Consider the following 25,400-nt stretch of genomic DNA (forward strand, 5'->3'; position numbering starts at 1 on the left):
AACTACAACAGTAAAACAACAAGGGCAACAAAAGGGAATAAATAAATAATATTTTTTCAAAAACTGCTATTTTATCTCATCCTATATAGCTGAATAACTTCAGCAAGTAAAACTTCAGTCTTTATTGAAAAATTACTGCCATCTTCAAAAGCATAGAAAGTAAACCATTTCATGGTAAAAGATCAAGGCAAATATGTGAATCCCCTTTCTCAGTAAAAAAAACCAACCATGGAGAATTTCACTGTTTATTTGTCATCATCAGGACTTCATCATTTCAGACCAACTTTTTCAGATAGAAAGTGAGAACAAGAAGCAAAGAGACCACAGCCTCCCAATTTCCAGTGCAGTAGGGAGCAGACTTGACCCTGAGTCCAGCCCTTAAACAAAGCAGGCACCCTATCCTAATGAGCTATCTTGCTGGCCCACCTTTTCTTAATTCTGCTTTTTTACATTGGCCATGTTATTATTCTATAATCCAGTTTAACCTACATGAGATGTTTAGCATACAAATATACAAATGATGGCTGTAAATTGAGATACACACACTCTGGCCTGGTCTGTGCACTTTATAGTAACCTGCAAAGTCTCCTCCATCTAAAATCTGTTACGTGCTTTGTCTGTGGGGGAAAGTGGAGCCATTTCATGAAATGTGGTATTACTTCGTGTACGAGTACACACATGCACTGTGATGTCTCGCAGACTGAGTTATAGGTACTCTTTTGGTTTGGAATTTGCAAAGTAAATCATATATTTAAATTTTTATGTTCTGAGATGAAAAGATGTGAATTCAATTTATTACTAAATGACCTTTTTGTTATGTATTTATTTATTTTGGATAGAAACAGAAATTGAGAAGGAAGTGGGGACAAAAAGGGGGAGAGGGGCTATGTGGTGGTGCATCCAGTTAAGCATACGTTACAGTAGTCAAGGACTCAAGTTCAAGCCCCTCAATCACCACCTTCAGAGGGAAAGTTTGTGAGTGGTAAAGCAGTGCCTCAGGTTTGTCTCTTTTTCCCTCTCATTTTCTCCTTCCCTCCTGATTTTCTCTGTCTCTATTCAGTAAATAAACAAACTATTGGGAATTGGGCAGTAGAGCAGCGGGTTAAGTGCACGTGGCACGGAGCACAAGGACCAGCATGAGGATGCTGGTTTGAGCCCCCGGCTCCCCACCTGCACAGGGTCACTTTACAAGCGGTGAAGCAGGTCTGCAGGTGTCTTTCTCTCCCCCCCTCTGTCTTCCCCTCCTCTCTCCATTTCTCTCTGTCCTATCTAACAATAACAAAAACAGTAACTACAACAACAATGAAAAACAACAAGGGCAACAAAAGGGAAAATAAATATAAAAAATAAATAAAATAAAAAATAAACTATTAAAAAGAACAGAGGAGAGGACAGTTTGTATCCCTACTTCACTCCTTGTGAAGCTTTCCCACTGTATATGGGGGCCAGGGGCTTGAACCTAGGTCTTTTTGCATGGTAATATGTGTGCTTTACTGGGTGTACCACCACCCTGTGTCCTTTTAAATAACCTTTTAAAATAGAAAGCTAGTGGTCCAGGAGGGGCGCAGTGGATTCTCAACCATGAGTTTGATCCCCAGCAGCACATGGACCAGAGTGGTGTCTGGTTCTTTCTCTCCTCCTATCTTTCTCCTGAATAAATAAATAAATTCTTTTTAAAAAAAAGTTTGAAGAAATCTAAGCAAAACAAATTTTTTAAAATATATGTGTCTATATACATCTCTGTTTATTAATGGTAATTGCTTATATATCATCTATGGAAATTAACTTTTATCTTGGGAACAGGTACAGTTCAGCAGTGCTGTGATGCTATTGATCACCTGAGCCGCATCATTGATAAGAAGCATGTTGCTTTAAGCAAAGCAAAGAAACGCCGATGGCCCAGGTTGGTGATACTGTCTCCTTTCCCATTTTCTTCCCCAACACAAAAGTAATTCTCAGCTAATACAAGAGAATCTAGGAGTGTGTAGAACTAGAAGGAATTAATTTTCTGAGTGAGGAATGTGTAGAGGTATGGTTAGCACATTCCCTAAAGAATTTAGCAAGATTTGTGTTTGAAAATGTTTGCTTAGAGATGAAAGTTTGAACTTGATTGGGATAGTGGGTATGGTTTGAAAATGAGCTTTGTTTGAGATGTTTATTTTACTGGCAGTACTTTTTTTTCCCCTTCCCTAGAGCACTGCTCACCTCAGGCTTGTGTTGGGGAGGTGAAGCAGGAGGGTTGAACCTGGGACCTCAGAGCCTCATGCATGAGAGTCTGTTTGCATAACCACTGTGCTGTCTTCTTCACCCACAGCACTACTTTTAATGCAGATTTGATGTGGAGTTATTTGAGTGGAATATGCCGGAGCTGCTATGAAGAACACTTGATAGCAGTAAGAACTGATACATTGAAGTAGTAGGATACTGGCAGATGTGGAGTGATAGAATTAGGAAATGAAGCTGCTCAGATACTGATCACTGATGTGAGAAATTTCCATTATTTGCTCGTTTTCATCCCAGCATGATCTCATTTTCGGTCTCATGCTCTACCAACTGAGCTAGCCAGGCTGGCTATGACCTCATTTTCAGACAACAAAAAGGGGTACAGAGTGCTCGTGCCCCTCAGGATATCTGCAGGTGTCTGCGAGCTCTGGTATTTTCTGGTAGCCATTACTCAGGAGGAACATGAACCTTCTTAGCTGGGACATACTGTTGTCCTCAGTGGTTTCTAACAAATCCCTTTTTGTTGCCCTTGTTGTTTTATTGTTGTAGTTATTGATGTTGTCGTTGTTGGATAGGACAGAGAGAAATGGAGAGAGGAGGGGAAGACAGGGGGAGAGAAAGATAAGACACCTGCAGACCTGCTTCACCGCTTGTGAAGCAACTCCCCTGCAAGTGGGGAGCTGGGGGCTTGAACCAGGATCCTTCTGCGGGTCCTTGCGCTTTGTACCATGTGCACTTAACCTGTTGCGCTACTGCCTGACCCCCTTTGTTTTTCTTTTTTATTTTGATAAGACAGAAACTGGGGAGAGGAGAAGGAAATAGAGGGAGAGAGAAAGAGACAGCTTCAAACCTGCTTCATAGCTCATGAAACACACACCCCCCAGCTTACAAGTGGAGATGAGGGGCTCAAACCCAGGTCTTTGTGCATCTTAGTGTGTGTGATTAACCTGGTGCATGACTACCTGGCCCCTTTGGTGCTGTTCTTTTTAAAGAAATGTTCCCAGTAATGCTGTGGTGCTCTCGAGAACTCTCTCCCTCACTTCCTCTTCTCTCTTTCACGCATACAAATAATAAAATGTATTAAAAAAAAGAAAAGGGGGCAGGTGGTGGTGCACCTGGTTAAGTGTACACATTACAGTGCGCAAGGACCCAAGTTCAAGCCCCTGGTCCCCACCTGCAAAGGGAAGCTTCATGAGTGATGAAACAGGGCTGCAGGGGTCTCTCTGTCTCTACCCCTCTCTACCTCTCCTCCCCTCTCAATTTTTCTCTCTCTATCCAATAATAAATTATAATGTATATTAAAAAAAAACAGCCCAGAACATAGTGCAGTGACAAGAGTGTTAGACTCGCAAACGTGAGGTCCATCTTCAGTCCTTGGCATTGCATCTGCTAGTTCTGTCTCTCTCTCTCTCTCTCATTAGTAAATATTTATATATTTTCTCTTCGTAAAAACTAAATTAAAAATGAAAGGTATTTAGTATCTATTTAGCCTGTGACATTTTTATTATATTCTAATGATAATACATTAAAAATAAATTGAATGTCTTTTTTTCAAGTTAAAAAGCTTTCAGAGGCCAGCTGGGATGTTGCAGGGGAATGAGAGGGAATAGGGAAAGATACCCTCTGCTAGGTCTGCTAGAAGGGTTCTACATGACTTTTACATGGAGGAACCATAAGAGAGACAGTCGTCTTTCAGGGAGATGAGCATTTATTGAGAGAAAGTTAAGGACCGGGGAGGGGGATCCAGTGCACAAAAAAAGAAAGTAAGGAGAGGAAAGTGCATGCCATAGAGGCAGAGGCAGAGGCAGAGGGTGGTGAAGGGGTCCTCAGCTTTCTGGTCTTCCAGGTTTTATAATTGGGGTAGGGGTGGGTGTGTGTGCATGGGGTCTTTAGGGAATGCCTTTGTCTTCTGGTGCTAGCATCTGTCTCCATGTGCATTTTCTGGCCTTTGCAGTCAGGAAGGGAGGAGGTGGTGCTGGTGCAGGAGGCAGACACACTGCTGCCTCTGCTGGCTTTTGGCCCTTTCTTCCTGGCTAGCTGAAGTGTTACTAAGCAGACCTCTTAACAGTGACTCACCTGGTCAGGTACACACATTACCTATGCAAGGACCTGGGTTCAGGTCCCCCCCATTACCTCCTGCAGAGGGGAAGCTTTACTAGTTTGAAGCAGTGCTACAGGTGTCTTTCTGTCTCTCCCTCTGTATCTTCCTCTCCCCTCTCAATTTCTAATACTGAATAAAATACTAAATAAATAAAATGTTAGAAAAAATTAAATCGTTTCAGTGAGGAGAGCTAGGAATACACATGAATTGTGTATGTGTTTGTACATGCATACATGCTTGCCTTCTTTCTTTGCCTGCCTTTCTTTTTTACTTCATTTCCTCCCTCCTCCTTCCCTCCCTCCCTCCCTTCCTTCCTCCCTTCGTTCCTTCCTCCCTCCCTCCCTTCTTTCCTTCCTTTCTTCCTTCCTTCTTTCCTCTTTTTCTTTCTTACAAGAGCACTGCTCAGCTCTGACTGAGAATGCAGGGGATTGAACCTGGGACTTTGGAGCCTCAGACACGAAAGTCTTTCCATAACTATTATGTTATCTCCCCTGCCCAAATTAAATGCCGTTATTTTAATTTATTTAATTTTTGTTGTTGTTATTATGAACTGACTTTTATGTATTTATCATATGGCGAAGCCGATGTCACACCAGCTATCTGACAAGGTCCGAGCATGGTGGGAGCCTCCACAAGGCGAGAGGCCCTGGACTGAACCGAAATCACTCCGCCTTTTTGTTCCATTACTCATATTGTTAGTATTGGGTATTATGACTCTTTTATAGGATTTATTGGTTATTTCCAAATGACACCTGAGGAAAAAGAAAGTTCCAAAGGGGAATGCTGTTTAGCATAAAACCGGACCCTTAAAGACCTCCAGTCTAAAGAGGTCCAAAACATAATGGTTGGCCAATTATCAGTTAAGCTGACTGTGAAAGAATTGCTTGCCCCCGTTGTCACCCTGGTACTACACCCTGGGCAGAAAAGGTCAGGGGAAAATACAGAGAGTGCTGACTCCACACAAGAGCCACCTTGGGTGGCTTATAGAATAGGTCTGTGGCTTCCCCCAAAATATAAGGGCCCTTACCAACTGTCCCCACCTGACAAGCCCCCCCCCTTCCATTTACAGGCATCTATGATGAATACTGTGGTCATGTGGTTAACATTAAGGGCAAGTGGGTTGAGGTTAATAAGTTACCATTTATGGAGAGACTAGCAAGGTCCTGCCCCCTCCTGAATGTGTGTTAACCAAGAAACAAAGACAAGCTATTGGAAGGCAAAATAATTACTAGAAAAGATTAGGCTGTGAGAAATGGTGGGAAAGCATATAAACTGAGACAGGACCTGAAGACAGATTATAGAAGCAGGTAAATTATTAAAGATGCTATAGACAAAATAAATTTCTTCGTGAAAACTGACCTTTTAGAAACAATAGATGCTTTATAGGAACATAATAAAATAGTAGGACTTTTGTTAAGATTCTGATAAAACTCAGTTAAAGAAGTTGATCATAATATAAATCAAGCTTAAGCAAAGAACATTTAGGAAGTTCAACACAGGGACAGTACAGGATGCAGTTGAGGGAGCTGAGAAATACTGAGAATAGACTTTACCAGGTGCGGTTAGATAATGAGCTCATACATTTTCTTTGACACATGTTGTATCTAGGTAAAAAACATAAAAAATAAAGTTCTGCAAAGAGAAAGCAGAGATGCCTCTCTCCTGCACTTGAACTTGCAGATGTGTCTCTTACCGCATTCGCGCCAACGCTCCGTATCCTTCAGGGACCTCAGTAACCTGCCGAGGCTGGACCCTGGCAGTCAGAGGAATGAGAATGAAGTAATTCTGAATACAGTGGGTAGATTGATGCACATGATACCATAAAATAGATTTACCTACATTTACATATATAATTGTTCCCATTATGTAGTATTCTTCTTGAAGGTGTCGTCATCATTCCTGTTTCCTAAGTGCATGCAACTCGTGCATTAAATGCCTTTTTTTAAAAAAAGATTTTATTTACTTATTCATGAGAAAGATAGGAGAAGAGAGAGAAAGAACCAGACATCACTCTGGCACATGTGCTGCCGGGGACTGAGTTCAGTCCCCGGCAGCTTGAGAGTCCGATGCTTTATCCACTGTGCTACCTCCTGAACCACATTAAATGCTTTTTTAATGATGCTTATTCTTGTATCAGAATGGAAACATTTAGTTTGTGATTTCAAGACTTTGGGTTGAGCTAAGTACATGTTGAGATATGTGTTAATTCATAGTATGTTATCTCTATGCAGAGGCTTTCCACCTGGCGAACCGCTGTGTTTGTTGAATCTGGTGCAGTGGCTTTTAACACATTGTGGGAGACCTCAGACAGAGTTTCGGCACAAGTCCATAGAACTCTTTTATAAATTTGTTCCCTTGTTGCCAGGTATGGTGATCTTTTGTTCCTATAAATGATGGGGTTTTATTTTTCTTTGACCCTGACCCTAAGCCTAAAGCTAATACTGATTTAAAATGTGGCTCTTCCATTATTTAATTGAATATAACAATTTAGCAAGTGATAATGTTTTAGGAAGACTGTCCTGAGAACATAGAATATATATAAGGACATAGAATATATAACTATTCAAGTGGTGCCAGTCATTCTTACAATATTAAAGAAACCGAATAGAATGGTTTTGGGTGCAAGTATCTTCTTGTGAGTGATTGAAGTGAATCAGGTTATAAGTGCCATAGTTAAAAAGAAAAAAACATTGTGAGATTTCACTGCTCTAGTAGTTTTATTATTTTATTTTAATTTTTGTCTCCAGGGTTATTGCTAGGGCGTGGTGCTGGCACTACACATCCACTGCTCCCGGAGGTCATGTTTTCCTTTTATTCAATAGGACAGAGAGAAATTGAGAGGAGAGGGAGAGAAAAAGATAGACACCTACAGACCTGCTTCAATGCTTATGAAGTGTCCTGCTGTAATTGGCGAGCAGAGGCTCAAACCCAGGTCCTTGAGCGTAGTACTATGTGCACTTAACTGGGTACACCACCACCCGGCCCCCCATATGTTAGGCATATTGAAAGCCCTATTTGAAATATGCAATACTGTTAGTCTTGCTTGGTCTGGCTGTATTTTTTAACACATCAAGCTTTTTTTTTTTTTTTTAAACATACCAGACATTTAAGGCTATTATTATTCGTTGTATATTATTGAGAGATGCTTTTTTTAAAAAAATATTTATTTTTTATTTATTTATTCCCTTTTGTTGCCCTTGTTGTTTTATTGTTGTTGTTGTTGGATAGGACAGAGAGAAATGGAGACAGGAGGGGAAGACAGAGAGGAGGAGAGAAAGATAGACACCTGCAGACCTGCTTCACCGCCTGTGAAGCGACTCCCCTGCAGGTGGGGAGCAGGGTTCGAACCGGGATCCTTATGCTGGTCCTTGTGCTTTGCGCCACCTGCGCTTAACCCGCTGCGCTACAGCCCGACTCCCCGCTTTTTTTTTAAGTTAAGCATGGTGATTAAATAAATTGGAATTCTAGGGAACTAATGTGTGTTTTGATCTTTTTTTAGGCAACAAATCCCCTTCTTCTTGGCTGAAAGACACTCTCCAGAAAGAAGAAGCCTCTTTTCTCATAAACACATTTGAAGGGGGAGGAGGAGGCCATGACCGGCCTTCAGGCATCCTGGCGCAACCCACTCTCTGCCACCTGACAGGACCCTTTAGCCTGCGGGCCACCTTGCAGTGGCTGGACATGCTGTTGGCAGCACTGGAGTGTTACAACACCTTCCTCAAGGAGAGGACCCTGGGAGCACCAGAGATGCTGGGTAAGCAAAGCTGCCCCACATGCCATAAGACTGAAACCTCGGTCACCTCAGAGCCAGTTAAAACAGAACTAGCTTCCACTGTAAGGTACTTTTGTCCATTTCTGCCTGAGTCACCCTGGAGAAAGAGGGATACTTTGCCACTTGGGCTCTTCTAGGCCTTCCCTCCTATACTATTCACCATGCTGGGCAGACACTTTTTGACCCTTTGTTTTAATTAATTTTCTGCTACCAGGGTTTTTACTGTGTTTCAGTGCCTGTAATATGACTCCACTACTCCTGGTGGCCTTTCTTTATTTCTTCCTTTGTTTTTAATATGACAGAGAGAAATTGAGTTGGGGGAATAGATAGGGAGGGGGGGAAGAGAGACATTTCAAGGATTATTTCACCATTTATGAAGCTTCCCTCCTGAGGGTGGGAAGCTGTTATTTTATTCAGCTTTTTTTGAAATTTTATATGGGAAATATTTGAAATTTTGACTTAAAGAAGTAATTTTTTGAAATGGTTATTTACGAGAAAGGTGGGATGGAGAGAAGAACTCTGGTACAGTCAGTGCCATGAGTCACACTTGAGACTTCCTGCTTCAGAGTCCAAGTTTTAACCACTGAGCCACCTTCTGGTCCAGTAAGAAAACCACTTTAACATACAGCTTAGTGGAGTTAGAAGAACACATATGCTCATATTTTATTATGCTTTTTTTTTAAGGTATTAAAGCACATTCTTCTCTTTGGGAAGCAGTAGCTTTCTTTTTAGAGAACATTTCCATGCATGATATTACTGCAGCAGAGAAGTGCTTTGGCACTGGAGCAACAGGAATTAAAGTTAGCCCACAAGAAGAAGAAAAATATAATTACAGTAAGTGCACAGTTGTGGTCCGGATAATGGAATTTGCCACAACCCTGCTCAGCACTTCCCCTGACATCTGGAAGGTAAGTTGCTTCTGCTGCTCTGTTAACTCAGGGTCAGTACTAGGTACAGAGAAATAAGTATGCAGGACCCAGGAAAAATGACGTTGAGTGTCCCAAGAGCTGGTGCAATGACTCGAGCCTAAGGTTCCCAAGTTCAGTCCTGGCATTGCATGTGTCATAGTGATGCTCAGGTTGTGTCTCTCACGTTAATTCCTTGCCCCTGAGTTCATAGATTAAGCACCCAGACCCATTTTTCTGCCACCAGCAAGTGACGTGCTCTTCCACGTAACTCCCAAAATGGCGCCAGCTGTCAGTAAGTAATTTTAAGTCCTGAAAATTTCTTCCTTACCCCTTTTCCATCCACTGACCACAATCTGCATTCACATGTGGCTTAGTGAGTTAAGAATTAAGAAATCCCAACTGTATTTTTTTGAGTTTTCAGGTGATTATTTTGTTGTTGTTGCTTTTTCTTTTTTAAATTTTTAAATTATATTTATTTATTTGATAGAGACATCCAGAAATCAAGAGGTAGGGGGTGACAGAAAGAGACGGAGAGACACCTGCAACACTGTTTCACAACTCGTAAAGCTTTCCCCCCATAGGTGGGGGCTGGGGGTTCAAACCCAGTTCCTTGCGCGTTGTAACACATGCATTCAAACCAGGTGTGCCACCATCCAGCCCCTTGTTGCTTTTTCTAGTTGATCAGTGGAATGATGTGAGGCAGCCATTAACTCCATGGCCACACCTTTGGAAGTCCTCTCTCTTAATAAATCTTTAAAAAGTCACTTTAACTTTCTTAGAACTTCCCACTGCTTTGAGAGTTATATAGACTTGAAAGTAATAAAGCGGGAGTTGGGTGGTAGCGCAGCTGGTTAAGCGCATGTGGCACGAAGCGCAAGGACTGGCGGCGTAAGGGTCCCGGTTCGAGCCCCCGGCTCCCTACCTGCAGGTCTACAGGTGTCTCTCTCTCTCTCTCTCTCCTCCTCTCTGTCTTCCCCTCCTCTCTCCATTTCTCTCTGTCCTAACAACAACGATATCAATAACAACAATAATAATAACTACAACAATAAAAAAGCAAGGGCAACAAAAGGGAAAATAAATAAATATTTTTAAAAGTTTTTTTTTTAAAAAAGAAAGTAATAAAGCATCATGCAGGTCTTCACAATGTGAAAAAAAAAATGTAAAATGAAGTTCCAACTGGGAAGATCATACTAAGTGAAATAAGTCAGAGAGAGAAAGACAGATACGGGATGATCTCACTCATAGGTAGGATTTATGTAATCAAACAAGGATAAGACATTAATAACCCCCATGTCAGTTTCAGCAGCTCTCAGGATGCTAAAGGGAGAGAGGTAGGCTAGATTAAAATGGGGGTAAGCGGCCCAGGGTCTTATAGAGAAAGATGACATTTAAATGGTGGATGAAGTGTGGTGACACATATTTTGACTGTGTGTGAAATTGTACCCTGTGACAAGGACAATATTATAAAAACAGTATTTCCTCACAAAAATAAATTTATTAAAATCAAGTTTCTAAATTTAAGAAATTCATCGTTAATGAAAGGGAGAGAACCAGATCATCACTGTGGAATACATAAGACTGGGGCTTGAATTCAGAACTTCATGTTGGAGAGTTCAACGTTTTATCCACTATACCACCTTCTGGGCCCCCTAAATCTTTACTGGGTATTTTTTTTCTATACTATGATCAGACATCTGCCTTAAGAAGCATGCATTAACAAATGTTTCTTAGTGAAACCAACTCTTGTCACTCTATCCAGTTAATAGAAACAAAGCACCAAGGTCTTCAGCTCTGTCTAGTTTAGAGGCCAACAGTCTGATCAGGGCCCTCCTGTTTGTCTGTATTTTTGCCACTAGGATAATCATTGGCTTTCCATGTATAATGATTCTATCATTCCTGGTGGCCTTTTCCCTTTCATTTCCCTTTTCTCTTTCTTTCTTCCTGTCTTTCTGTCTTTCTTTCTTCCTCTCTTTTTTCTTTCTTTCTAGATAAAGACAGAGAAATAGGAGAGAGAGGGAGGGAGCAAGGGAGGGAATGAATGAGAATGGCAGCACTGCTCTATTGCTTATAAAGCCCCACCCACCCCCCGCAGGTGGGTACTGGGGGTTGAAACCTGGATCCCTGTACATGGTAGCATGTGCTCTCTTCCAGGTGCACCATTGCCCAACCTCCTGCTCTCTAGTCTTTAAGAAGGACTTACTGAAACATCCCCTAGCACCTTTATTCGTGTGTTGGGTGGGCTACAGTCACACTGTGGTGGTGGTTCACTGTAAGCAGAAGATTGTTTGACCCTCAAAATCTAAAAATACTTGCTGTCCATAGAGTCAGGGTCCCAAGGTAGTTCAGCGGGTTAAGTGCAGGTAGCTCAAAGTGCAGGGACCAGTGTAAGGATCCCGGTTTGAGCACCCGGCTCCCCACCTGCAGGGGAGTCGATTCACAGGTGGTGAAGCAGATCTGCAGGTGTCTGTCTTTCTCTCCCCCTCTCTGTCTTCCCCTCCTCTCTCCATTTCTCTTTGTCCTATCCAGTAGCGATGACAGTAAAACAACAAGGGCAACAAAAGGGAATAAATAAATAAATAAAAATACAAAAAAAAAAACTTGCTGTCCAACTCCAAGCTGGCACATGTCCCCAGGTTCATGTACATTATTACAAGCTAGGGAAAACCTAAATGCTGACTAAGTAATTTCTCTTGCCTAACTCCTCTTCTACAGCTACTGGAGAAGGACTTAATTAATACACACCTCATGACACTCCTGGTAAAAACTGTGTGCAAGCCCCTGAGCGTGGGTTTCAATATTGGTGACATCCTGGTGATGGATCGTCTTCCCACAGTTTGTGTCAACCTGATGAGAGCCCTGAAGAAGTCTCCACACAGAGAGTTCCTGGAGCTACACCTCAAGGCACAAATCACAGCACAGAGGTGGGCTCTCAGGTCTGGCTTGGAGTTGCCATTGGGTAGAATGCGGGTCTCAGCATACTTAACTCTGCAGCCCCAAAGGAGTATATTTGGGGAGGAGGCCCATAGAGTATGTTAAAATGCACAAGGACTGTGTTCAAGCCCCTGGTCCCAACCTGCATGGGGGAAGCTTCATAAGCAGTGAAGCAGTGTTACAGATGTGTGTCTCCCTATCTCTCCCCCCCCCCCCGTCTTGATTTCTCTGTCTATTTAGTATTTAAAAAGACATATTTGGGGGGTCCATTTGGTAGTGCAGCGGGTTAAGTGCATACGGCGTGAAACCCTTGCACAAGGATCCTGGTTCGAGCCCCCAGCCCCTCGCCTGCAGGGGGTTCACTTCATAAGCAGTGAAGCAGGTCTACAGGTGTCTATCTTTCTCTCCCCCTGTCTCCCCTCCCTTTTTGATCTCTCTATCCTATCTAACAACAACATCAGTGGCAACAATAACAAAAATGACAACAACAAGGCAACAAAATAGGAAAAAAATGGCCTCCAGGAGCAGTGGATTCATAATGCAGGCACTGAGCCCCAGCAATAACCCTGGAGGAAAAAAAAAAAAAGACATATTTAAAGATAAAAAGGAAGGCAGGCAGGCAGGCAGGCAGGCATGCATTTAGAGCCAAATGGTGGTACCTTAGGTTAAGTGCACACATTAACATGTGTGAGGACCCAGATTCAAGCCCTGGAGGATGCTTCATGAGTGATGAAGCAGATCTGCAGGTATCTTTCTTCCCTCAATTTCTATCTGTCCTATTTAAAAAAAAAAAAAAGCAGCAGCAGCACCTGTTTAGGACTGGAAGAATAGCTCGCTTGGATATTGTGCTGCTTTGCCAGTTTGAGCCCGGCCCCCACTGCACTGAGAGAAGCTTCATGCTGTGGTGTCTGTCTGTCTGTCTTCCACTGTCTGCCTCTCCTCTAATAAAAAAAAATTAAAAAAAATAAAGACACCTGCTTAGCAGATGTATGGCTTCTGCCACATGCAGATTTCTGAGGCTGGGTGTGTTCCCTGAGGTTTCCTTGTTTGCTGGTGGGCTGTGTTGACTTCCCAGGGTCCAGCCATTAATGCCAGGTGAATAAATTTATATGGAGTGCGCATTTGTTCATGGTTTCCTCATGGCTTAATGAGATGGCACTTACCTGGCCTCCTTTGTGTGTCTCACGTGACCAGCATCGAGGAGCTCTGTGCTGTGGACCTGTATGGCCCTGACATGCAGGAGGGCCGGGCCAAGTTGGCTTCCATCATCTCAGCTGGTAAACAGCTTCATAGGGCTGGGTTTCTGCACGTCATCTTGCCAGCTCAGGTAACGACAGTTTTGCTTTACTATACTGTGCTTATTAGTCATTTCTTTTTGAAAATTATTTTATCATTTATTATTAATTAATTTTACAGGTCTCTTATTTTATTAGTGATTTTATTTTATTATTTATGGAGCTTTTTTTTTTAGCTTTTTTACCAGAGCACTGCTAAGCTTTGGCTTATGGTAGTGTGGGGAATTGAACCTGGGATTTTGGAGCCTCAGGCATGACAGTCTCTTCGACAAGATTGTGAGATAACAGTGGTACAATTCCTTACAATTCCTACTGCCAGAGTTCTGTATCCTATCTCCTCTATTAGAAGGTTCTCTATTCTTTATCCCTGTGGGAGTATGGACCAAAGACCTTTATGGATATTTAATTAATTAATTAATTTTTTTTATTTTCAAAATTAATTAATTTATTTTAATATTTATTTTTTCTGTTTTTGTTGCCCTTGTTTAATTGTTGTTGTTACTGATGTCGTCGTTGTTGGATAGGACAGAGAGATGGAGAGAGAAGGGGAAGACAGAGGGGGAGAGAAAGATATTCACCTGCAGACCTGCTTCACCACTTGTGAAGCAACTTCCCTGTAGGTGTCAAGGGTTTGAACCAAGATCCTTATGCCGACTCCCATTTAATTTATTTTTATTTAGTATAATGAGAGAGATACAGAAAGCTCAGCTCTGGCTTATGGTGATACTGGAAATTGAAGCTGGGACCTCAGAGACTCAGGCATAAGAGTCTTTTGCAGGAGTCAGGCTGTAGTGCAGCGGGTTAAGTACAGGTGGCACAAAGCACAAGGACAGGTGTAAGGATCCCGGTTCAAGCCCCCAGCTTGCCACCTGCAGGGGAGTCGCTTCACAAGCGGTGATGCAGGTCTGCAGGTGTCTGTCTTTTTCTCCCCCTTTCTGTCTTCCCCTCCTTTCTCTATTTCTCTCTGTCCTATCCAACGACGACATCAATGATGACTACAACAATAAAACAGCAAGGGCAATAAAAGGGAATAAATAATAATAAATATTTTTTAAAAAGAGTCTTTTGCATAGACGTTATGCTGTTTTCACAGTCCTCGTCATCACCTTATATTGTTTATCACACGCTTTATGTGAGGGCATGCTAGAATGGGAATTAAAATACAGAAATTCTTGCTCAGGGCATATAGGTATTACTTTGTATGTAGATTTGTTTAAATAAAAATTCAAAGTTAAAATAAGGTGTTTTTGAATACTTTTGTCAGCCTTCTGACTCACTTTAGGTACCAACTGCTGTCTTGCTTTTATAGCTAGACAACATGGATGAAAAATACAGCATAGAAAGCAAAGACGAGTGAATGTTTCTCTGAAAATTGGGCAGGCCATGGTTGGTGCTAGCTAGAGTGCTTTTTTAAAAAAATTTTCAAAACTGAGTAGAGGAGATAGCATAATTGTTATACAAAAAGATTTTCATACCTGAGGCTCTAAAGTCCCATGTTCAAACCATTCCCCCACCCCCATCCTCACAAGCTAGAGCTGAGCAGTGTTCTAGGTAAAGAAAATTAATAGTAGAATAAAAATAAATAAATAAAACTTATGTTCCTATGTAATGTGTTACTGCTGGATGTTTCAGTGCTGACTCTGCTTCAGTCTGCAGATCAGCACCGCTCAATTGGTGTGAAGCTCCTCTCCCTGGTGTACAGAAGCATTGCACCTGGACAGGAAGGGCAATTACTGCCTACCCTCGACCCCAGCTGTAAGCGGTTAGCCAGTGGACTTCTGGAATTGGCCTTTGCCTTTGGAACAGTGGTAGGAAAAAGAGCTACCTGTTGATCTATTCTCATGATGTAACTGCATAGCTTGCTTTCAATGTTTTCAGAAGATGGGAATTGAGTTGGATAAGTTCTTAGCTGTTAAACTACTGCAATGGATCTATATGAGTGTCTTTTTTTTTTTTTCCTCCAAGCTCTTTCGTCAAAGCAGCAATAAGACTTTTAGAAAACTAAGCAGAAACATAAATCAGGAAGAGACTTTTTACCAAGAAAGGAAGAGCCATTGAAATGTATACAATTTAAACTTGAACCCAGACCTGTTCGAAGTATCAGGTTCTTTTTTTGTAGATTTGACTGGTTGCTTTTCAATTTTAAAGTTAAAAACCTGCCCAAAGAGTCTTCCTCCTCTCCCCTCCCCTCCCCTCTTTTCCTGTCTCAATCTTTCTCTTCTTCCTGTTCCTCCTTTCCTCCTCCTCCTCCTCCTCCTCCTCCTTCTTCTTCTTCTCCTTCTCCTTCTCCTCCTCCTCCTCCTCCTTCTCCTCCTTCTCCTCCTCCTCCTCCTCCTCCTTCTCCTTCTTCTTCTTCTTCTTCTTCCTTTTTCATTTTTTTAACCAAAGCACTGCTTAGCTCTGACTTACTGTGGTATAAGGACATTAAACCTTGGGCCTCAGAGCCTCAGGCATGTGAATCTTTTGCATAATCACTATACTCTCACCCCAGCCCAAGAGTCTTTGTATAATACATAAAATGTGCCCCTTCCCTCATGTTGTTTCTCTCTTTGCAGTGTGAACATCTTATGGGGCTCCTGCTGGATAAGGCAGTGCTGTACATGCCTTCTTCAGGAGGGTCTCAGAGAAGTATCGTCAGCTTCGCCCACGGAGCCTATTTTTATAGCCTGTTCTCGGAAACGATCAACTCTGAATTGTTCAAAAATCTAGATCTTGCTCTACTGGTACTCATGAAATCGTCGGTGGACAATCCTAAAATGGTAACAAAATTTTCCTTGAAGTAAACATTTCCTTTTTCCTCTTTAGATCATGTTTTTAAGGGGATAATACTGTTGTCGTCACAAGGGTACAGTTTCTTATCTCCCACACTCTCCCCCATCTGATCTTTCTCTGCCATAGGGCTCTGGGTCCCCACTCCACTTGCAGTCTTCTCCTGCCTTTCCCCTTTAATGTCATTGAAGTTTCACCTTTTTCTTTGTTTCTTGAGTCCCACCTAAGTGAGATCATCCAGTACTCATCCTTCTAATGTTTCCTTACATTATGATTACAGAGTGATTACTGTATTCTAAAAATAGGTTATTAAACAAAAGAAAAATCTCCTGGGAGGTTTAAAGCTCTTGCCAGCATTTAAAAACAAAATACAAATTAGTTAATGAATGTCATTTGGGTGTTGAAACCTTGATTTTTTTTTTTTCATTTCTTTATTGGGGGATTAATATTTTACAGTCGATAGTAAATATAACAGTTTATACATGCATAACATTTCTCAGTTTTATACATAACAATACAACCCACAGTAGGTAGGTCCTCTGCTATCCTGTTCCAGGACCTGAATTCTTCCCCCTGCCCCACCAACCCCAAAGTCTTTATTTATTTTTTTTAAGATTTTTATTTATTAATGAGAAAGATAGGAGGAGAGAAAAAACCATACATCACTCTGGTACATGTGCTTCTGGGGACTGAACTCAGGACCTCATGGTTGAAAGTCTAGTGCCTTAGCCACAGTGCCACCACCCGGACCACACACCCAGAGTCTTACTTTGGTGCAATATACCAACTCCAGACCAAGTGAAACCTTGATTATTTTTTCTAATCCCTTAGTCCCCCTGCTGCTAGTCCCTAGGTCAATAATACAAGGCATGCCATGTAGGATGGCATATGCCAGGAATTGGCAGTGGAGCTTAGAAATATGTGCTGAGAACCAAACTGCCTGCTTTTCAACCCATTATGAACTGGTCCTGTGCCTTCCCCTAATCCTTTAGGGACTCAGGTTCCTTCGTGGTCTTTACTGTGAGAGCTGTCTATTCCTGCTTATACTTTGAGCCCTCACATTGAACATTTGGAGGTCAGTCTTCAGTGTAAAGTTGCCTTTAGCTTGTTGAACTTATGCAATTTTGAAATTTAGTCTGTTTGAGATAACTTGTTTAAAAAATTTTAAATTTTCATTTGTAAAAAGGAAACACTGACAAAAACCATAGGGTAAGAGTGGTACAACTCCACACAATTCCCATCACCAGAACTCCATATCCCATCCTATCCCCTCCCCTCCCTTTCCCTCCTCTCCTCTCCCCTCCCCTTATAGCCTTCCTATTTTTTCAGCCTTCCTGTTCTTTATCCCTCTGGGAGTATGGATCAAAGGACATTATGGGTTGCTCAAGGTGGAAGGTCTGGCTTCTGTAATTGCTGAACATGAGCATTGACAGGTCGATCCATACTCCCAGTCTGTCTCTCTCTTTCCCTAGTGGAGTGGGGTTCTGGGGAAGCGGAGCTCCAGGACATATTGGTGGGGTCGTCTGCCCAGGGAAGTCCAGTTGGCATCATCTTAGCAACTGGAACCTGTTGGCTGAAAAAAGGAGCATATAGAGCCAAATAAATTGCTGACTAATCATGACCCTAAAGGCTGGAATAGTTCAGATGAAGAGTGGGGGTGGTTATTTTGTAGATAGTTAGTAGTTCTATTTTAGTTATATTCCAAAGAGCCCATGACTACTAGCTTTTTAAAATTTTTTTATATTTATTTCCCCTGTTGTTGCCCTTTTTAAATTATTATTGTTGTTGTTGTTCATGATGATGTCATTGTTGGATAGGACAAAGAGAAATGGAGAGGGGAGGGGAAGACGGGGGGGGGGGGGGGAAGAAAGATAGAGACACCTTCAGACCTGCTTCACCGCCTGTGAAGCGACTACCCTGCAGGTGGGGAGCCGAATCGGGATCCTTAAGCTGGTCCTTGTGCTTTTCATTATGTGCGCTTAACCCGCTACACTACCTGACTCCTGACAATACTAATTTTTTTTTTTCATGAACCTGACATCCAATATGCAGGTGGATCCAAGTTTTATTGTCTGGGGAGATGATGTCATAGTTCAAAAAAGGACCAGAAAGCTGGATCAGAGAAGAGAGTAGCTCCCAAATATGGGAAAGGTGTACAAATACTGTTGACTGTAAACCCCATCAATTTGATCTGATCTGGGCCCATATTCAGCTTAGGAGCCTATGTGGCCTCTGCATCCCTGTAGATCTGAGCTCACATTCTGTGGTCATGAGTAGGAACTTTTATTCTAAGCAGTGTTGTTATCTATTCTATGGGAACTTTTGCCCTAAGAATCAGTGCCTTTTAAACATTAATACAGTATTGGATCCACAATAGTTAGGAGATGTAACATTCTGAGTGTTTCCTTTTTTTTTTTTTTTTTTTTTTTTTTGATAGGACAGAGAGACATTGAGAGGGGAGTGGAAGATAGAGAGAAAGACAGACACCTGTAGACCTGCTTCACCACTTGTGAAGTGAAGTGAGGTGGAAAGCGGGGTCTTGAACCAAGATCCTTGCGCACATCCTTATGCTTTGTACTAGGTGTGCTTTAACCCGGTACACCACCACCCGGCCCTTACAATCTGCTGTTCAGAATTCTGCACCATTCTACCTCCATTCCCTCTAAGATGAAAGAAATGAGGGTTTGGGTCCTGAAGAAAGCTCACCTGGATAATATGCCTGCTTTGTCTTGCATATGACCCGAATTTGAGCCTGGTTCAGTGAAGGAAGGTTCAGTGTTACATGGTATTATTGCCTCTTTCTCTCTCTTCCTGTCTGAAAAATGTTAGCTGGGAGCTGGAATACCCGGGTGATTGCCAAAGAAAAAGACAAAGTGTTTGTTTTAATTTTCTGTTACTTACTCACTGCTCAGTTCTAGCTTATGGGAGGTATTTAACCTGGAACTTTGGAGCCTCTGGCATGAGAGTCTCTTTACATAACAATTATGCTATCTACCCCACCACTTCAAACATTTTCTGACTTTAAAAATGTTTGCTTAGGCACTACAGCAATACTCACTTTATGCAGTGTGAAGGATTGAACTGGGGCCTCCTGTGCACAAAATATGCTTTTACCATGGAGCCAACTCCCCAGCCCCAGAAATGAGTGTTACGTGTTTTGTTTGTTTGAAAGCCTACTCTTAATGGGACAAGGAGAAAAGATGAGTGGGGCAGAGGAGATAGCATAACTGTGCAAAAAGACTTTCATACATGAGGAGCCTCTGAAGTCCCAGGTTCAGTTCCCAGCACCATCATAAGCCAGAGTTGAGCAGTGCTCTGACCTTTTTTAAAAAATTTTTCTCAACTTAATTTTTTTATTATCTTTATTTATTTATTGGTTAGAGATAGCCAGAGGAGGGGGAAGAAAGAGAGGGAGAGAGACACCTGAGTCCTACTCCACTGCTCATGAAGCTTCCCCCCTGCAGGAAGGGATGGTGGGGTGTGGGGTGGATGGGGGGAGAAGCTTGAACCTTGTGCATTGTAACATGTGCACTCAACCAGGTGAGCCACCACCCAGCCACTGCTCTGACTTTTCTCTCTCTCTCTCTCTCTCTCTCTGTATCTTTATCATTTTAAAAAAAGCAAATAAAATATAAAATGAGTAGATAAATAAAATGAAAATCAGTTGTGCTTTAAAAAAAAAAGTGAAGAGTATGTTTTTAAATAAATGACGAGGGCAGAGGTAGATAGCATAATGGTTATGCAGAGACTCATTCCTGAGGCTCCAAAGTCCCAGGTTTGGTCCCCTACATCACTGTAAGCCAGAGCTGAGCAGTGCTCTGATAAAAAACAAACAAAAACCACTACATTTTGAAAGAGGTGGAGAATACTCTACTCCTGCATTTCCTTTCTTGTATTATATTTTGTCCTGTGCATTTGATGTATCTCATTGGTTTTTATTCGTGACAATAATTTTAAATTCCTTATCTATTAGACTCCCTGTTTCCATGGGATTACAATTGGTTTATTTTGTTTTTTACTTTTAAAAAATATTTATTCCCTTTTGTTTCCCTTTTTTTCTATTTATTTATTTAATTTATTTAAAAAAGGAGACATTAACAAAACTGTAGGAGACATTAACAAAACTCCACACAATTCCCACAACCCAATCTCCATATCCCATCCCCTCCCCTGATAGCTCTCCCATTCTCTATCTCTCTGGGAGCATGGACCCAGGGTCATTGTGGGTTGCTGAAGGTAGAAGGTCTGGCTTCTGTAATTGCTTCCCCGCTGAACATGGGCGTTGACTGGTTGATCCATACTCCCAGCCTGCCTCTCTCTTTCCCTAGTAGGGTGGGTCTCTGGGGAAGCAGAGCTCCAGGACACATTGGTGGGGTCGTCAGTCCAGAGAAGTCTGGTTGACATCATGCTGGCATCTGGAACCCGGTGGCTGAAAAGAGAGTTAACATACAAAGCCAAACAAATTGTTGAAGAATCATGGACCCAAAGGTTGTAATAGTGGAGATGAAGTGTTGGGGGGTACTCACTGCAAACTCTAGTGTACTACTGCTTTCAGGTATATATTCGCCCTCCGACTTAAAAAAAAAAATCCTCTAGGAAAGGTAGAATTACACAGACACTGAACCTCAGCAATAACCCTGGCAGAAAAAATAAAGGGGAATAAAGGAACTCCTATTATTTTTTTTTTCAAGAGTAGTTTTTTTTTTAATTTATTTTTTATTTAAGAAAGGATAAATTAACAAAACCATAGGGTAGGAGGGGTACAACTCCACACAATTCCCACCACCCAATCTCCATATCCCATCCCCCTCCCCTGATAGCTTTCCCATTCTCTATCCCTCTGGGAGCATGGACCCACGGTCATTGTGGGTTGCAGAAGGTAGAAGGTCTGGCTTCTGTAACCGCTTACCCACTGAACATGGGCGTTGACTGGTCGGTCCATACTCCCAGTCTGCCTCTCTCTTTCCCTAGTAGGGTGTGTCTCTGGGGAAGCTGAGCTCCAGGACACATTGGTGGGGTCTTCAATCCAGGGAAGCCTGGCCAGCATCCTGATGGCATCTGGAACCTGGTGGCTGAAAAGAAAGTTAACATACGAAGCCAAACAAATTGTTGAGCAAGGAGTAGGTTTTTTTTTAATTTCTTTATTGGGGAATTAATGTTTTACATTCAATAGTAATTTCAATAGTTTGTACATGCATAACATTTCTCAGTTTTCCATATAACAGTACAAGAGTCGTTTTGAATTAAAAGTAAATTTTGTGTAGCCTAGGCTGTGACACTGTGGCTAGGGTGTTGGACTTTAGAATATAAGGCTCAAAGTTTGAAACTCAGTATAGCATGTGCCAACTGATACTCATTCTCTCTGTCACTGACAATAAATCTTTAAAAATAAAAACTAGGGGGCCGGGTGGTGGTGCACCTGGTTGAGTGCACATGTTACAGTGCCCTAGGACCCGGGTTTGAGCCCCCAGTCCCCACCTGCAGGGAGGAAGCTTCACAAGTGGTGAAGCAGGGCTACAGGTGTCTCTGTCTCTCTCTATCACCCCCCCTCAATTTCTGGCTTTCTCTATCCAATAAAATAAATAAAGATAGCAAAAAAAAGCTTTAAAAAAATAAAGTAAATTAATAACGTCTTCAATCTCATGTCAGTTATTGATCTTTACTTACCACTCATTTGTTGAAGGTGAGCACTGTTTTGAACGGCCTGTTGGATCAGAGCTTCAGGGATCGCACCATCCAGAAGCACCAGGGACTGAAACTTACGACGACAATTCTACACAATTGGAGGAGGTGTGATTCATGGTGGACCGAGGATTCTTCTTCTGAAAGTAAAACAGCAGTACTGACCTTACTGGCAAAAATTTTGCAGGTATTTTGAGTGATCTTAAAAATGCCCTCAATGGGGGTGCTGGGCAGTAGTGCATCGGGTTAAGCACACATGGTCCAAGCACAAGGACCGGTGTAAGGATTCCGGTTTGAGCCCCTGACTCCCCACCTGCAGGGGGTTCACTTCACAAGTGGTGAAGCATGTCTGCAGGAGTCTAACATCAATAAACAAGGGCAACCAAAGGGGAAAAAAATAGCCTCCAGAAGCAGTGGATTCAGAGAGCAGGATACAAGCCCCAGTGATAACCCTGGAGGCAAAAAGAAAAAAAAAAAGCCCTCAACGAGTGGTGTTTTGGACTCTGTAACTTGTAGCTTTACATATGATGACAGTTTATTTAGATGCTCAATAGATGAGAAATAAGCCATCTGAGTAATGACCACTTAACTTACCTTTAATACTTCTTTCACTGTACTACTGTCACTTAACTTTTTTCAATTTTTTAGTATGTTTTTCCATGCATAGTCTTGCTGACTAATTTTAAAGTATCTTAAAACAAGAATTGTGGGGAGTCAGGTGGTAGCGCAGCGGGTTAAGCGCAAGGACCCGCAAAGGATCCCGGTTCGAGCCCCCTGGCTCCCCGCCTGCACCTCCCCACAGGCGGTGAAGCAGGTCTGCAGGTGTCTTTCTCTCCCCCTCTCTGTCTTCCCATCCTCTCGCCATTCTCTCTGTCCTATCCAACAACGACAACATCAATAACAACAATAATAACCTCAACAAGGGTAACAAAAGGGAATAAATAAATAAATATAAAAAAAGAATTGTGGAAGCGCAAGAATGTTACTTATGGTTTATGTGTGAAAATTTAAAACTTGAAAATGTGTTAAAGGAAATTAATGGCAAAACACAGGAATGTGTCACATTTTTATTTTTCCTTCCCTAGATTGATTCATCTGTATCTTATAACAGAAATCATAATGCCTTCCCTGAAGTCTTTGCAACATATACTAGTCTTCTTGGAGATCCCAAGTTGGGTTTGCATTTAAAGGTAAGTGACTGAAAGCTTTTGTTTTTCAAATTACATTCTCTGTCATTTTCTTACTTGCATATGGGCTATCTTTTTTTTATCACTGTGGAAATTCTGAATATAAACCACAACAGAAGGACTAGTGCAGTAGCCCCCTCGGCACCTACCCGTCAACAACTGTCGGTCTGTGGGTACGTTCGTTTCATCTCTCACCTTTATGGGAACCCCCGGTGTCATGTTAACTGATCTGCACATGCTGTAGTGTGTCTCTCCAAAAGAAACGTATAACCACAGTGAAATCTCACACTTAGGAAGTGTAGTGTTCACAGCTACTGTCCAACTTTTATTTACTTACTTATTTATTTTTGGCCTCCAGGGTTATTGCTGGCTCTTAGTGTCTGCACAGCTCCAGTGTTCCTAGCAGCTATTTTTTTCTCCTTTCTTTTTGATAGTGGATGAAAGAGATATTGAGAAGGAGAGACCATGTAGCACTACTCCACAGCTTGTGAAACTGCCGCCTGAAGGTGGAGACTGGGGGCCTTGAACCTAGGTCTTCACACATGGTAGCATGTGCTCTATAGTGTGTGCTTTTTCCTGGCTCCTCCTGACAGACTTGTTCAGAAAGAAAGAGACAGACAGAGAGGACTGAAGCTTCCTCTAGTGCGGTGGAGGGTGGGCTCCAACCTGGGTCTCGTGTGTGGCAGAGCCGGCTCCCTTGCAGGCGAACTATCTTTCAGACCATGTGAATAGCATTTAAGTTGATTCTTTTGAGAATTGCCGTATCAGTGGGTGACAGTATTTAAACTATTACTGCACCATTTTCCTGGTGACACACAGGAATTAGTAGGATTAAGAACTTAATATCATGCCTCAAGAACTTAATATTGGTAATTACTAGGATTAAGAACTTAATACCATACCTTTAAGGTTCCTTAGTAATTAGATTTTATACTCTAGTAAAATGTGGCCTTGATGTTGGATCTTGCATTTTACTAGATAATGAGTTTTTTTCTGGAGTTTTCTGCTTGATGTTGTAAATTTCTTATTTCTCTGTATGAGGGAATCTGGGAACTTAAAATCTGAGGTAGTTCTGTAAGGGATATTTGTAAATTACCCCATTGTGTTATTCAAGATGTTCTTCCCACCCAAGTCTATCCAGTATATTTCTGCTAGTGACTGTAAAAAGATAATATATACAAGGGGCCAGGTGGTGGTTCACTTGGTTAAGTGCATATATTGCACAAGGACCCAGGTTCAAGTCCCTGGTCCCCACTTATAGGGGGACAGCTTCATACAAAGCTTCAGGTGTCTCTGTCTGTCTTTCTCCCTCTATATCTCTCCCTTCCTTCTTGATTTCTTTGTGTCTATTAAGTAAAAAAAATAAAATTAAAAAAAGAAAAAGGTAAGATAATATATACAGAATCATCTTCTGATCTCTATCCTAGAAGCCAGGCTACAGAATTGCATTCAGGTGGCCCAGGAGGTGGCACAGTGGGTAGCATGTTTGCCTTGCAAGCATGACATCCCAAGTTCAGTCTCTAGCATTGCATGTGCCATTAATAATTTGTCTTTTTTTAAAAAAAAGTTATTGGGATTAATGGTTTACAGTCAGCAGTAATATACAGTAGTTTGTACATGTGTGACATTTGTCAGTTTCCCACATAACAATTCAACCCCCATTAGGTCCTCTGTCATCATGTTCCAAAACCTGAACACCCCCCCCCAATCTCATAGTCTTTTATTTTGGTGCAATATGCCAATAAATTGTCTTTCTCACTGAGTTGTATTGAGGTTGATTTTTGATGAAGATTTTATGAAATCACATATTAAATTCTGTTGTGGTGGTGGTCTGGTGTCGGGCTGCACCGCGGAGAAGAGAGCCGACGTCCAGAGCAAAGGGGTACACAAATCTTTATTATAGGATGGGGGGGGGGGTTGGTTCAGACCACGTGGAGCCAGCCGGCAATGGCCGACCACGGGGGGAGAGCAGGGAGCGAGACCTCAGAGAGGGAGAGCTGAGAGCCCAGAGAGGGGGGGGGGGGCTGAGGGGGCTTTTTATTGGGCGACAACCAGAGGTGACGTGTAGGGCCAGGATTGGTTGAAGGGGGCAATGCTAGGATTTCGAGCGGCGTAGTAAAACCTGGGGGCGGAGACTGCATCAGAATAACTCCTCAGCAACAAAATTTACCTAGCACAGGGCAGGGAAGATAGCATAGTGGTTATGCATAAAAACTCATGCTGGGGGCTGGGTGGTAATGCAGCAGGTTAAGCACACATAGAGCAGAGCACAAGGACCAGTGTTAAGTATCCCAATTCGAGTCCCCAGCTCCTCACCTGCAGGGGTGGTCGCTTCGCAAGTGGTGAAGCAGGTCTGCAGGTATCTTTCTCTCCTCTCTCTATTTCTGTCTGTCCTATCCAACAACAGCCACAACAGAAGTAACAACAATAACAACTGCAGCAAGGGCAACAAAATGGGAAAAATGGCCTCTAGGAGTAGTGGATTTGTAGTGCAGGCACCGAGCCCCAGCCATAACCCTGGAGACAAAATAA

The 25,400-nt window shown here is 42.2% G+C and overlaps 1 protein-coding gene and 1 long non-coding RNA gene across 2 annotated transcripts in view; one reads left to right on the forward strand and one right to left on the reverse strand.

Annotated features, from left to right (window-relative positions):
• The window catches only part of LOC132540487 (DNA-dependent protein kinase catalytic subunit-like), a 79,655-nt gene extending 56,661 nt beyond the window's left edge, over positions 1–22,994 (forward strand). The window contains exons 29-38 of the mRNA XM_060198564.1: positions 1,804–1,903; positions 6,556–6,689; positions 7,824–8,078; positions 8,781–9,004; positions 11,717–11,925; positions 13,130–13,262; positions 14,880–15,038; positions 15,786–15,989; positions 21,683–21,868; positions 22,767–22,994. Coding sequence (XP_060054547.1) covers positions 1,804–1,903; positions 6,556–6,689; positions 7,824–8,078; positions 8,781–9,004; positions 11,717–11,925; positions 13,130–13,262; positions 14,880–15,038; positions 15,786–15,989; positions 21,683–21,868; positions 22,767–22,883 — 1,721 coding nt within the window. The 3' untranslated portion in view covers positions 22,884–22,994. The remainder of the gene's footprint in view (positions 1–1,803; positions 1,904–6,555; positions 6,690–7,823; positions 8,079–8,780; positions 9,005–11,716; positions 11,926–13,129; positions 13,263–14,879; positions 15,039–15,785; positions 15,990–21,682; positions 21,869–22,766) is intronic.
• The window catches only part of LOC132540493 (uncharacterized), a 1,042,170-nt gene that overhangs the window by 950,892 nt on the left and 65,878 nt on the right, over positions 1–25,400 (reverse strand). The window lies entirely within an intron of this gene.

This window comes from Erinaceus europaeus, chromosome 1, assembly GCF_950295315.1.
Source record: "Erinaceus europaeus chromosome 1, mEriEur2.1, whole genome shotgun sequence".
NCBI classification, from domain to species: Eukaryota; Metazoa; Chordata; class Mammalia; order Eulipotyphla; family Erinaceidae; genus Erinaceus; species Erinaceus europaeus.